Consider the following 14,452-nt stretch of genomic DNA (forward strand, 5'->3'; position numbering starts at 1 on the left):
AGTATCTTTGTTTCTTGACATCCTTTTATGTTATTGTGTTTACTCATGCATGACTACCTTCCTTCCCAAAGTTAACCTGAATACTTTAGAGCAGTTTAATAGAAAGTGACTAATGAGTTGTTGTTTATTCGTTCAGTCGCTTCCGACTCTTCGTGACTTCATGGACCAGCCCACGCCAGAGCTTCCTGTCGGTCATCAACACCCTCAGCTCCCCCAGGGACGAGTCCGTCACCTCTAGAATATCATCCATCCACCTTGCCCTTGGTCGGCCCCTCTTCCTTTTGCCCTCCACTCTCCCTAGCATCAGCATCTTCTCCAGCGTGTCCTGTCTTCTCATTATGTGGCCAAAGTATTTCAGTTTTGCCTTTAATATCATTCCCTCAAGTGAGCAGTCTGGCTTTATTTCCTGGAATATGGACTGGTTTGATCTTCTTGCAGTCCAAGGCACTCTCAGAATTTTCCTCCAACACCACAGTTCCAAAGCATCTATCTTCCTTCTCTCAGCCTTCCTTATGGTCCAGCTCTCACAGCCATATGTTACTACGGGGAACACCATTGCTTTAACTATGCGGACCTTTGTTGTCAGTGTGATGTCTCTGCTCTTAACTATGTTATCGAGATGGGTCATTGCTCTTCTCCCAAGGATTAAGCGTCTTCTGATTTCCTGACTGCAGTCAGCATCTGCAGTAATCTTCGCACCTAGAAATACAAAGTCTTTCACTGCTTCTACATTTTCTCCCTCTATTTGCCAGTTATCAATCAAGCTGGTTGCCATAATCTTGGTTTTTTTGAGGTTTAGCTGCAAGCCAGCTTTTGCACTTTCTTCTTTCACCTTCATCATAAGGCTCCTCAGTTCCTCTTTGCTTTCAGCCATCAAAGTGGTATCATCTGCATATCTGAGATAGTTAATGTTTCTTCCAGCGATTTTAACTCCAGCCTTGGATTCCTCAAGCCCAGCATGTTGCATGATGTGTTCTGCGTACAAGTTGAATAGGTAGGGTGAGAGTATACAGCCCTGCCGTACTCCTTTCCCAATCTTAAACCAGTCCGTTGTTCTGTGGTCTGTTCTTACTGTTGCTACTTGGTCGTTATACAGCTTCTTCAGGAGGCATACAAGATGACTTGGTATCCCCATACCACTAAGAACTTGCCACAATTTGTTATGGTCCACACAATCAAAGGCTTTAGAATAGTCAATAAAACAGAAATAGATGTTTTTCTGAAACTCCCTGGCTTTTTCCATTATCCAGCGGATACTGGCAATTTGGTCTCTAGTTCCTCTGCCTTTCCTAAACCCAGCTTGTGCATCTGGCAATTCTCGCTCCATGAATTGCTGAAGTCTACCTTGCAGGATCTTGAGCATTACCTTACTGGCATGTGAAATGAGTGCCACTGTTCGATAGTTTGAACATTCTTTAGTGTGTCCCTTTTTTGGTATGGGGATATAAGTTGATTTTTTCCAGTGTGATGGCCATTCCTGTGTTTTCCAAATTTGCTAGCATATAGCATGCATTACCTTGACAGCATCATCTTGCAAGATTTTGAACAGTTCAGCTGAGATGCCGTCGTCTCCTGCTGCCTTGTTATTAGCAATGCTTCTTAAGGCCCATTCAACCTCACTCTTCAGGATGTCTGGCTCTAGCTCACTGACCACACCGTCAAAGCTATCCCCGATATTGTTATCCTTCCTATACAGGTCTCTGTATATTCTTGCCATCTTTTCTTGATCTCTTCTTCTTCTGTTAGGTCCTTGCCATCTTTGTTTTTGATCGTACCCATTTTGGCCTGGAATTTACCTCCGATGTTTCTAATTTTCTGGAAGAGGTCTCTTGTCCTTCCTATTCTATTGTCTTCTTCCACTTCTGTGCATTGCTTGTTTAAAAATAATTCCTTATGTCTTCTGGCTAACCTCTGGAATTTTGCATTTAATTGGGCATATCTCCCCCTATCACTGTTGCCTTTTGCTTTCCTTCTTTCTTGGGCTCCTTCTAGTGTCTCAGCAGACAGCCATTTTGCCTTCTTGGTTTTCTCTTTCTTTGGGATGTATTTTGTTGCCGCCTCCTGAACAATGTTGCGGACTTCTGTCCATAGTTCTTCCGGGACCCTATCTACTAAGTCCAGTCCTTTAAATCTATTCTTCACCTCCACTGCATATTCCTTAGGAATATTAGTGAGCTCATATCTAGCTGATCTGTGGGTCTTCCCTAATCTCTTTAGTCTGATCCTAAATTGTGCAATAAGAAGTTTGTGATCTGAACTACAGTCAGCTCCCGGTCTTGTTTTTACCGACTGTATAGATGTCGGCCACCTTTGGCTGCAAAGGATGTAGTCAATCTGATTTCGGTGTTGTCCATCTGGGGAAGTCCATGTATAAAGCCGTCTCTTAGGCTGTTGGAAGAGAGTGTTTGTTATGCAGAGTGAATTGTCTTGGCAAAATTCTATCAGTCTATGTCCTGCTTCGTTTTGTTCTCCCAGGCCATGCTTACCTGTAATTCCAGGTGTCATTTGACTGCCCATCTTAGCATTCCATGACTAATCATTGACTAATGAGAGACTATGATAAAATGAGGAAAAGAGGCAATATGCTGAATTTTATCATGTAAACAATTCTGTGTTGATTTGTGCCATGCATGTCATTTTTGTATAGGAAAAAACCAGAAACACAACCAATAATTTAAATATTTTTTTTCTACGGACTAGAGACTGCAAGTCGAAGTTATAATTGCGCTGAAGTTTAGCATGCTTGGTTTCGATGTGTGTTGTAGAAAATAAAAGCCATATATCAAAATTCATGTTTACTTTGACATACCACTCTCAAAATCTTAAATGTATCATTAACTTGTTGTATTCAATTTTCTGTAAAACTTTTTTCAGATTGGCTTTCCACCTTCCACGGCTTCCCTTGCAACATAACATATTTACATCTTTTCTGTTTTTCATAATTAAATCACAGGCTTAATCCTTGCTACACTATATTATAATTCTACAATACATTGGATTCTCACAGATACATACTTCATCCAGACTGGCTTCCAGATCTATACCGTTCATTTTCTGTTACTCCTATATTTCTCCCATTTCTGCTTGAGTATATATCTCTAACTGAATGTCTGGCAGATGTCTTGCTCTTGTCTCCACTTTCCATTTCTCTGTTGGAAAAACTTTTATTTCTCCTTGTTCATAGATACACGTCAAATTTTCAGTTTTATTCCCAAATTGGCATCCCTAAAAATTATTGTGTCATCTTTGTATATACTGATAAAACCCCAATAAAAACATGTAGCCTTGGTTTAGACTTCTACATCCGTTCTCTGCTTTTTTGCCTAATTTTACATAATTTCCCTGTTTAAAATTTTCTTATTAAAGTAAGGTAATTACTTGACCTTAAATCTCTGCATAGGTAAACAGTAGTTTTCTAAATTTCATTCAAATTCTTCACCTTTTTGCCAGCATCCATGATCCTAGTAATATCTTACTTGTGTCAACAAGATTGCTCTGTTTCCCCATGATGATATTTGGTCCTGGTAGTTGTGTCAATTCTGTAGGTTCTCAACATAGCAACAGTGTTTCTCATATATCTCAATGAATGAGGAATTGTTTAACTATGATTTGTTGAGTAAACCACATTTCTTTGAGTTCATGTATTTGACTAAGCCATTGTCTTTAGTTTATAAATCATGGGCTGACATCAGGGTAAAAATAAAATCTCCTTTTTGTTGAGCTTGACTGATGATCACTAAACATATTCATCTGTATTCTTGGCAACAATATGAAAGTAATTTGCCAATTTTTTTGACTTGCCAGTTTTACTTACAGCCCCGCTATTCCATAGTGGTTTCCTATCCAGATACTGACCCTGTTTAGATTCTTAGCCCAGTCCAAGTGCTATCACTTCCTAAGAGAGCAGGGGTCAAACATTCTGTTAAATGTTTAACACAGCCCCTTATTAAGGTTTAGTGTGATATGTGAATACAGACTCTGTGGTTGGTGATCCCAATAGAGGAAAGACTCATAATATCAGCTGATCCATGTTGTTCTTTCCTTCCACAGTGTTCCAGGAAAAGAAGCAGATTCAGCCTTCCCCTTACACTTATTTTAGAGTTTTTCCTTTTAGTAATAGCTTATTTGCTAGCTGTTCACTTCTTTGTTTTCTCCTTTCTTTCTCTGAATAAATTTTGAATTGTCAAGATTTTGATGAGCAGATGTGGTAGAAATATGGAAAATATAATATTTCATATCTTAATGAAATTTGAATATTATAAAAATGAAGGATTATTAATTTGAGGCTTTACTAGCTTTTTAAAAATGAATATAATGAGAAATTGTGTGCTCTGAACTCAATAATAAATTTCTGAGACTTATAGGAGTTGATTCTGGAACAGTGCAATGCAGCTCTACAAATTGGGACACTTAAGCTTTTAACTATATCAGGCATTGGCTTAGTATATTTAGAAAATCTCCTAAAACTCATGCAAGTAAATACTTCATTTCACTTTTTCAGTAACAATCAACAACCCAATTTTCCCTCCATAGCAGTAAAAAAAAAGTTACAAATGCATTTCTACTCAGCAGGAAATCCCATTGATTTAAAAGGCTTATTCCCATGCAGTACCATAACTACCTACTTGGGATTAAATCTGACTGTGTCATGGAATTTCTTTTAGCAGTAGTACAAGATTCTATTGGGAGTCAAAGTAACTAAAATACAGAATCAAAGTAACTAAAATACAGATGAGCAAATATGACATGAATTTGCTTTGATGATTTTATGTTTCTAATGATTATACTTTTGAATAGTATTGTACATGCTCACACAGATTTTACCAGATTTGTGCTTTGCTTACATGTTTTTGTTTTTAAAGAACTCTAGAACTTTTTAGTATAATTGACAGTCTGTGGCCACCACTATCACCTCTTCAAGTCCCAGGCAAGAGACAAGGAAATGAAATGGTAAGATACTTTGAAACCTGATTTTTCCAAAATAAGCATCTAAATAAGGTTTTCTAAATAAATTATCTTCTCAATTACCTCATTAAATTTTAAACATTGTATTTTCCTCTCCTTATCATAACATCACCAACAATTACTGTTCCAAGTTACTTGGTAATGTATATAGATAATATAATTTTCATTGTATGGAAAGGGATTTAAATTTAGAAGCAAAAGCTTCTAAAATTTGAGATTCCTGAAGAGAATTACAAATGAAATGTTTAGTATATTTGTGCATTTGAAATTCCAGATTAGTCTAATTTGCCCTTGGTTCATTTTAAAGTTTCCAAAAAATGGCATCTTCAGCTGGAGATACTCTATTTTCTTCAATCAACCATCACATTTTATCACAATCTTATATAAAACCAGAGCTAGAAAAAAATTATGAAGGAGATAAACTTCTGTAATAGAATATTTATGCATCTTAAAACAGCAGTGTTAGCTGTGAAAATGAAGAAAATGTGAAGTGAATATGTTTGTATAATATATATAAAGCTGTTTGCAGTAATTAAAATACCATAGTTCGTAATAGTTTAAACCTTGACAGTAATTTAATGAGATTTTGAGGTGCTGTTGTACTGATTTATAACCATTACAGTTTGGGAGAGAAAGATAACGCAGATACATTCTAGCATGGAAGATGCAATTCCAGCTAAGTACAATGTGCCAACTGTTGTCTTCAGAAGTAAAAGCATATTCAAAAGGATGATGAGGCAAACTACAATATCTTTGTTGTTAACACTGAAATCAGTCTCTCTCAAATATTGAATAGAAATATTCATATCTTTGTTACTTAATTCTTGTAGAAGTAGAGAAGACCAATGCTGCACAGAGCGGGTATGACTTTGCATATTTAGTATGCAAGGAAGTTTTTCTGGGGCTGTTAGGGAATAAATTCATGGTCTCTTTCAAATTTCCTCTTATATCTAATGAATGGAAAATCTGTTCACTTTGGTACCTCTTATCTCAGAAGAATAAAATGTTCTTGAAGGTCCTACTTAATTATAACTTCAGTTAGGGAGGGACACTAGAGAACATTAAACTCTAGATTAAAGTATGCTGATGCTTGTTCTCTTCCAGTAAAATTTAAGTGGGAGGTGGATCTATGTCAGGCAGGACTTGAGTGATGAACAGGTGGAGTTATGGTTACAGCAGAAGTTATAGCATATGCTTGCTTCTGGCTTTTCTTCTTAATTTCTTTATGATTTTTAATAATCTCAAAAAGGAGGAGCTTCTAATTATCTTCTGGCATATATTTTAGTAAGAGTTAATTCTTAAATGAAGAGCCTTGTCTGGCGCAGAGTGGTAGGCAGCAGTATTGCAACCGAAACTCTCCCCACAACCCGAGTTCGATCCTAGTGGAAGCTGGATTCTCGGGTAGCCAGCTCAGGTTGACCCAGCCTTCCATCCTTCCGAGGTTGGTAAAATGAGTACCCAGCTTGCTGGGGAAGGTGACAACTGGGAGAGGCAATGGCAAACCACCCCACTACAGTCTGCCAAGAAAACATTGCGAAAGCGGCATCCCCCCAAAGGGTCAGACATGACTTGGTGCTTGCACAGGGGACCTTTCACCTTTCACAATTCTTAAATGACAGGCAGTTTGGTGTAGTGGTTAAGGTACCAGGCCTGAGGGTTGTCCCCTGCTCTCTTAGCAGTGGAAGACCTACACATTTGAGCAGTTCCATCCTGTCCCTGTGTGCATACAGCCTTTCAGAGACTGTCACTGCTGTGTTTCCCTGCCTATTGTCAGCATGCTAGCTGTGTTCTGAACAGCTTGGGAGAAATCCAAAAATGTTCCTTCACCAGCATGAAACTCTTATTGGGTTATTGCTGTGGGGATCATAATTCACCAGGAAAGCTGATTAGGCATAATGTAGAGCAGTGTTTCTCAACCTTAGCAACTCTAAGCAGTGTGGACCTCAACTCCCAGAATTCCCAGCCAGCATGCTGGCTCGGGAATTCTAGGAGTTGAAGTCCACACAACTTAAAGTTGCCAAGGTTGAGAAACACTGATGTAGAGTAATACATTTTTCTGGCTTTTCTGTGGATTTATTAAGTGCTTCACAAATGGGTCTTTCTCTGAAAGCTCTTTCTAGTCCCTCCATCTGCACAGTGCCCACTACTGCAATATATAAGGAAGAATGCTTTGTGTAACATAAAAGCACGCAAATTGATTTAAGGGACATTTGTGTGTTATTTCTGCTATCGAGAGGAGAAACTTAGAAATATAATTACTTTTGTGCTTTGCTGAGATGTTTGCAAATTTACACTGGATATTCTGTGAGGGTATATTCAGTGATTGGTTTGCATCCTTTGCACTTAACTGTTAGCTAACTTGGGTAAAGCGATGATGGTTGAAGGTGAACTCCAGATTTGCATGTATATGGACAAAATAGGGTGAAAGCATGTGAGATCTACAGTTGGTTAGGACATGAAATGGGTATACAGTATTTTGGGGCATGAACTGCAGATCTAGCAGGTTGTGATGCTTCAGAAACTCCATGTGCACAAATGGAAATAAAAAGATGAAGTTGTTTTCATTACTCCCATTCCTTTATGATTGGAGTAATTATCAAGAAATAACTCTCATGAGCATTGTGTCATTCAAATTTATAATTAGCATAGTATTGCTTTATAGAATCTTAAATAAAATAGATTTGATCTCATAACAGCCACAGATAAAGAGAATATGATGTTACTTTATCTTCTATTATTCGTGTCCTCTGTTATCCTCTTGCTGCTCGATATTCAGTTTGGCAACATTCTTGTTTCTCAGTAATGCAGCTTCATCTGTTTATTGTCAAATTCACCCACATGATAATATTCTAAATGACACAGAAATCATGTGAAGAAATGAAAATATTAGATCCCATTTTGGCCATGATTATCATGGCAAAACAACTTCAGTGATTTGTTGCTTTGTGCTTAGCTGTATTCTTTTATGACATAAGTTTGTGGGTGTAGACTCACAGGAAAGTCTGAATGAAATATTATTCCTGATTTTGCAAAGTGTCAACCCTTTGACATTAGAAGGAGGAGAAGCTGTTAGCTGCTACCAACTCTTCTCCCATATTTAGATGGGGTTCCTAGTCTGCATCAAGTAAATTAATTTAATATGATTAATTTGTTTAATGACTGTATCTATTTTGATTATTTTCAGCAAATTACTGCTAACCAGCTTCCTCCTAGTTTCTGTTACATTCTTGCTGCTCACCCTGATTACATTGATGCAGATGAAAGAGAACAAATTTCAAATTTATATTTTCCCCCAGCTGTTCATAATCTCAAGGAAATTTACCAGGTATTTTTTTCCTTAAAAATTTTACAGTCAGCATAACTATTAGCATAATAGTTTGGAATTAAATATTGGCCCAATTTTAATTGTTTTTCAGATGAGTGATTTACCTCAGCGTTGCAGTTTTTGGGCATATGTTGTATATCGAAGACTGCAGGTATTATTTTTATGTAAATAATCTTCCTTTATACACCAACCAGTTATTTTTAATGATTATTAAATTTATGTTCTGGCTTTCTTTTAAGCCAGAAAAGTGTGCACGTGAGAGCCCCCCCCCCCTCCCCATTTTATCTGCACAGAACCCTCTGAGATAGGCTGAGCTAAAAGGGAGTGACTGGATCAAAATCACCTATTTTGGTCAAACAGACACTTGAATCTGATTCTTCTCATCCCAGTCCAACCCTTTGAACACGAAACCACTGAATATGTCATCAGTCTAAATTAGAATATTTTTATGTACTAGAGGATTCTTTGGGATTTGGTGACAAGAGAATTTCTTCCCCAAAAATGTAGGAGTCACTTTCTACATTGAATTTGTTCTTCAGTCTTGAAGTGGTAAATGAATTATATGTGTCTTCTATTCATTGCCATGTATAGCTCTTTCTTTTTAAAATAAGAAGTCTAAAATGTATGAATGAAAGCCTAGGTACTTACTATTTTTATAATAAGCAACATGTTCATTTAGAATCAACAACACTGTTCAGTAACAGTGCAGTTCTCCTTATGGCAATTAGTTTGTGAGAAGATCAATGGCATGTTCTCATAATTCCAAATATGCTCATTAGCCCAGAAAGATTGCCTATTCCTGATCAAGAACACAATTCCTTAAAGTCTGATGCCTCTTTAAGAGTTTTATCAGAGGGTCTCCATCTTTATATGTTTGTTTCACTGATATTCTGTTTTTTCTCTAGAAACTTAAGGTTGTTTCTCTAGAAACTTAAGGTTGTTTACATAAGGATTTCCCTTCATTTTATCCCAACAGCAACAATACTGTGGGGTGGGCTCAGAGAAAATAACTGGCCCAAAGTCACCCAGTTGGTTCCCATGAGTAAGCACAGATGTGAACTTGGGTGTTCCTAGTCCTAGTCCAACACCTTAAACCACGGTGCTATACTGGCTGTCTAATTATTAAATCAAATTACTACATTATATAATGTCAGTACTTTCATATTCAGATTAAAAATTAATTTTAAGAAAGATTGTTTACAACAAAGTGAAAAAATAAAGTAAAAACAATGCTGTGATACTGAAGAAGTAACATAATATACCTGAAATAATCTTATTCATTTAGAGAGTACATAATGTACCACTACAAATAACTCCACTTACAGAAAAGTTTGTGTATACAGTACCAGAGAAAAGAATTTGATGGAACTGAAACTATTGCATTCATCAGAAACTACAATGAAAGATACAAAGATGACATGAGATGCCTATTTGCACTTGAAAATATTACATAATTATCTGAATTATAATTAGAGATGACTAAATAGCTAAATCTAGAAACTATAGTAAAAACTGAATATATCTGGCCAGACTTCATCTGCCCCTCCCTCTGCCCTTTATAATCCAGGTGGTTAATTCTTTTTTTTTTCCTCTCCTTTCCAAGCTATCTTCCTAAGAGTTCTAACATTTTCTTTCACTAAACATTTTATATGGGCTTGTGGGCAGTTGCTAGAGTTTGTCATCATAGTACAGAATAGTTCTACAAATGACTCCAATGAAACATATGACATATCTGGTTGAATTGCATTCCAGAGATTTAAACTGGATAATACATTAAAATGAAACATGAAATGTTCTATAAAATTAAAATTCATTTACACATGGGAACAAAACATTTTGGAGACTCTGAGTTAAAAATCTCTGAAATTTCTCAAGTTGAGTCTTGTTTGTTTTACTTACCACAATCAAATACTATTATCTAGCATTAAAAGACAAATATTAGGTTATTTTAAAATAATAGAGTATATTTTACTTATTTAGTAAGTAAGTAATCAAATAGTTGTCTTAGCTTTTACAGAATCAGTGGTAGTTGAGTGAGCTCTTCAAAAAAAATGCCTTCTCAAGTATTGCTCCAAATATTTTGGGTTCTTGCATAATTTATATGCTTCCTGGTTACATCTGCTTCATGTTCGGAAGTATTTAATACAAGACACCAGCAAGCTCTATTTAAATTAGCTGTATATCTGGGAAATCCTCAGTCCCCACAGCGAAGTATGTCCATGCTGCTGCTTTATCCCTGGAGGGCAGATTTGCCAATAGGATATCATACCTACAAAAAAAGAAAAAATAGATTTATCAGCAGTGAATTTTCTCTGTATATATTACTGTGAAGTTGAGGGAGTTTTAACCAAAAAAAAAAAAGAAGTTTTTAAAATTTAAGGCAATTTTGAAGACAATTTTTAGGCCATCCCCATTGTTTTTCATTTCCTGTTACCATTCTCCCTTCTTTCTACTTTCCTGTCCCATCAACAGTTGTGTGTATATATCATATTCCTTCCTTCAGGACTGTACACCATTCATCTGTTGAAGTGTACTATAATCCACAAAAGTTTATGTGATGATAAATTAGCTAGTTTCTATTGGTTTGAAGAACTGCTGGAAGAGACCAGTAGTCTACCTTTACAGCGTGTTCCTTTCACAATAGCCAGTCAGATTCTTTTGGGAATCCCGAAATCAGGACAAGAAAGTATTAGCCCTTTCCTGAAGCTGGTATTTAAGTGGCTTTGAACTTGGAAGTTCAGATGCACCAAATATTATAAAATAGATGTAGCATTTGAGATGTAGTAACCAAAATTATACATTGTCTTCTAAATGTGATCATATAATAGATTTCTTTAACCACAATATACTGCCGGCAATTTCATTTACAGCCCCTCTCCTAATAGTCCATATTTTCATTATTCACAATTGCTGTTTATCTTCATTGAAATATTACCCATAAATCTAAGTTCTTGCCTTATTAGTCTGCATAACTGAATACTGAATTCGGTTCAGTATATGGGAAGCTAGCAGGGAGGTTTGCCTGATTTAGAGTCACTTCATATCAAAGTTTATTTGGTATTTTATTGCCTATTTACCTACCTTATAGAGAGCATTTAGGAGCTCTTCAGTCTGTTTTGTTTATAGCCCCCTGAGCAATTTGGAATCACCCATAAACTTGGCTGTCTCACTGCTCATATACAGATCCAGCTCTGGGATGTTCCACTTTTCTTCCAGAATATCCAACTTTTCCCTAGAATAGGCTGATCTAAGAGTTCCAAAGGGGTGTAATCTATTTCTAGAAGTGAATTGCCCTGAACTGTTCATAGAAAAGTAGCTAGGCAGCATCCAGAATATACAATTACTTCCAATTCTGGATAATTCACTTCCAGAAATAAATTAACCATTCCTGGAATGTTCAGATTGGCCTGTTTCAGTGGAACAGGAGAAATATGATGTGTGTCAGGAGGAAAATGAAACATTCCAATGTTCTACCACAGAAATTTTACACACCTCTATTACACTCTCCTAGTTCCAAATCTTTTATGACCAACTTAAAAATCCCAACCCTTACAACAGATCTTAGTGAGAAATCCTGCTATAGCAGATTGTGCTAATAAATGTGTAACAACCAGCCCTGCTGGCTCCATTGCTACTGCTGTGCCACGCTGTAAGCCACCAAACAGCTGATGGGTGTGCTAGGCTTTGCGGCTCAGCTCTGCTTTCAATCAGCTCAGAGTTTTTGGAAATTTTAAATTGGCTCTTGTGAGCTGGTACGAGCCATCTCCAGCACACCACTGGTTGTAAGCACTACAGTTCCCTATTAGGTTTTTCCCCCCATCTCAGGTGGCCATAGACAAAGCTGGAGTAGGCTTAGGGGAAGAGCAGAATTGTATGATAACACAGTTGCTTTGTAGTACAGTTTTTCAAATTTCTACTCGTTCTTTAGTTTCTTTGACCCTGTGTTCTCACTTGCTCAGGGATTTCCACAAATTAAAAGCATAGCCTTTACACTAGAAACATCCCAGATGATTTTGTTTCACATGTGCATTTATCTTGTTTTAAGTAATATAAAAAACTAAATGATTAATTCATTCAGAATTCTCTAACTGAATTGCAATGTTAGTTCAAATATTTAATTGTAGGTAGTATTTTACAGTAGCCACTTAATTCAATTTTATCAGCATGTTTAAAATGGAGAAAGATATATCATAAATGGAAATGAGATTTTGTAATTGTGAAGATATAATTTAGCTCATCTGTGCTAACCATTCCAGAAATAAAATGTCATGGCTAGAACTTGTTTACTAGTTCAATCTCTGCTAGCAAGGATGTGTCCTTCATACAAGTCTGCTGTATCATAAAATATGAGGGGAAGGCCTTGGTTCAGTTTAAATTTCTTTTGCAGACTAATTTATTTCAGGAAAAATAATCTTTTCTGACTACATTTTATGCTTAAGAGTTGAATCTCTTCTTCTTTTTAAATCAGAGCTGCTCCAGAGAGCTAGTGGAACTAAAACTCTTCAGCTCTTTCTGTGGATTGGGAAATGGAAATATTGCCTTTTTATTATTATTATCCAGAATAAGTATTGTGGTACGAAAGGAAAATGAGGAAATATATTCCATCTGGGCTTGGGGAACTGTACTGCCACATAACTCAATCCTGCTGCTGTTTGTCTGTTCTGTCCTTTTTGTTCAGAACAAATTGACATGCATACAGGAAGATGATGGTTTTAAAATGACTTATTGTTATTTGCTTTTTGGCTGACAGTCCTGTTGGTCAGAATCTAAAGGTTAGTATTTCAGTGTTCCAATGTTTCTGCTTTATGTCTTTAAAAAGTATAATAATTAAAATTCAATCTTTGAATTAACAATTTAATTCTGAAATGAGAACAGCAGCAAAACTAGATTTAAAACATTATTCATTGCAGTTTATTAACCCTTTTTCAGTCACTCATATTTTCCAGTCTTTTTTTGAGACTACAAATAAAATTAATATACAGTTCTTTGAAAAAAATAAAATGCAAATATTATCTGACTAAAGCTCTAATATTACTGATTCTGAAGAGATATGGTAGCTATAGCAATCTGTTAGTGTTACCGTGACATTTTAAAGACTAGTTGAATTATTATGCTAAGGAAGATTATGTCATGATAAATTGATGTATGTGTAGAGCTGCATGCATGCCAATAGAACTCCTGGTAGTCGCCTCCCAGCTGCTGGAAAGGGCCTTTTGGTTTTGTTGAAATGGGTGAATTATGGCAGAAGTGCTGAGAAGAAAGGGAGATCCTGAAAGATCCTGAGCTTTTCTTTTTACAGTCACTTGTTGTTTTTTAATTTCAACGACAGCATCCGTATTTCTGTTTAAATACTCTGATTTTATAGATATTTTATAACACCTGTTTGTAGACCACATACATGTAATAATAGTGCAGTCTATACGTGTCTCTGACTTCTGAGAGGGCCTACTTTCAGGAAAGTGTGCTTAGGCATTTCAACAAGGATGACAGAAAAGACAAATGATCAGAGTTGAACAGAATTTTAATCTGAAGTGATTCTGCAGTATCTTTAAGAATTGCTACTTGCAATATTTATATTAGTTTTACAGTTTAATAATACATTTCTCAGTGTAAAGCTGGAACCCTTTTGAGTATGGAAGGAGCAACAAAAGGTAAGCAATTTCATTATGAGATCATTTGTTTTGATGACCTTTATCTTCTGTTGAATATTTTTCTTCCTGTCCCAAACAGGATATTTATGTTGCTAGAATAGATGTTTTTGTTTCTCCTATTACCTTTTATGAATCATTTAGTTTATATGCATCCTTGAAAAAATGTCGAAATTTATCCAGGAAGAAAACTTCCAAGTTTATACCTATAGAGTTTCTACCAAGAAAGTGGAGCACATTACCCAGCGTAGGAATAATGCTTCTGGTATTTTCCTTATTCAGAGAAAAACTACATAATAATGTTTTAATTTTCAAAAGAGAACTAGGTCAAAGGCATCACACCATATGTTTGAACTGCTCAGTAATTATGAAATGCTCAAGTGACTTATTTGAAAACCAGTGCATATAAGGAAAACATTTATATTTAAACCTTAATTAACAGTAAGCTATTGATAATGGGGGTGAGGACTTAATGCTTTTTAGTGGACAGAAGTTTCTCTGAGTGGAAAGATGC

The 14,452-nt window shown here is 36.2% G+C and overlaps 1 protein-coding gene across 2 annotated transcripts in view; it reads left to right on the forward strand.

Moving 5' to 3' along the window:
- LOC134494217 (DNA repair-scaffolding protein-like) overlaps nt 1-14,452 on the forward strand; it is a 158,026-nt gene that overhangs the window by 103,671 nt on the left and 39,903 nt on the right. The window contains exons 7-9 of one of the 2 annotated variants that reach the window (XM_063299263.1): nt 4,863-4,950; nt 8,150-8,290; nt 8,382-8,441. In XM_063299263.1, coding sequence (XP_063155333.1) covers nt 4,863-4,950; nt 8,150-8,290; nt 8,382-8,441 — 289 coding nt within the window. The remainder of the gene's footprint in view (nt 1-4,862; nt 4,951-8,149; nt 8,291-8,381; nt 8,442-14,452) is intronic. The other variant, XM_063299264.1, reaches the window with a different exon arrangement.

The sequence above is a fragment of the Candoia aspera genome, chromosome 3 (assembly GCF_035149785.1).
Source record: "Candoia aspera isolate rCanAsp1 chromosome 3, rCanAsp1.hap2, whole genome shotgun sequence".
In the NCBI taxonomy this organism is placed as follows: domain Eukaryota; kingdom Metazoa; phylum Chordata; class Lepidosauria; order Squamata; family Boidae; genus Candoia; species Candoia aspera.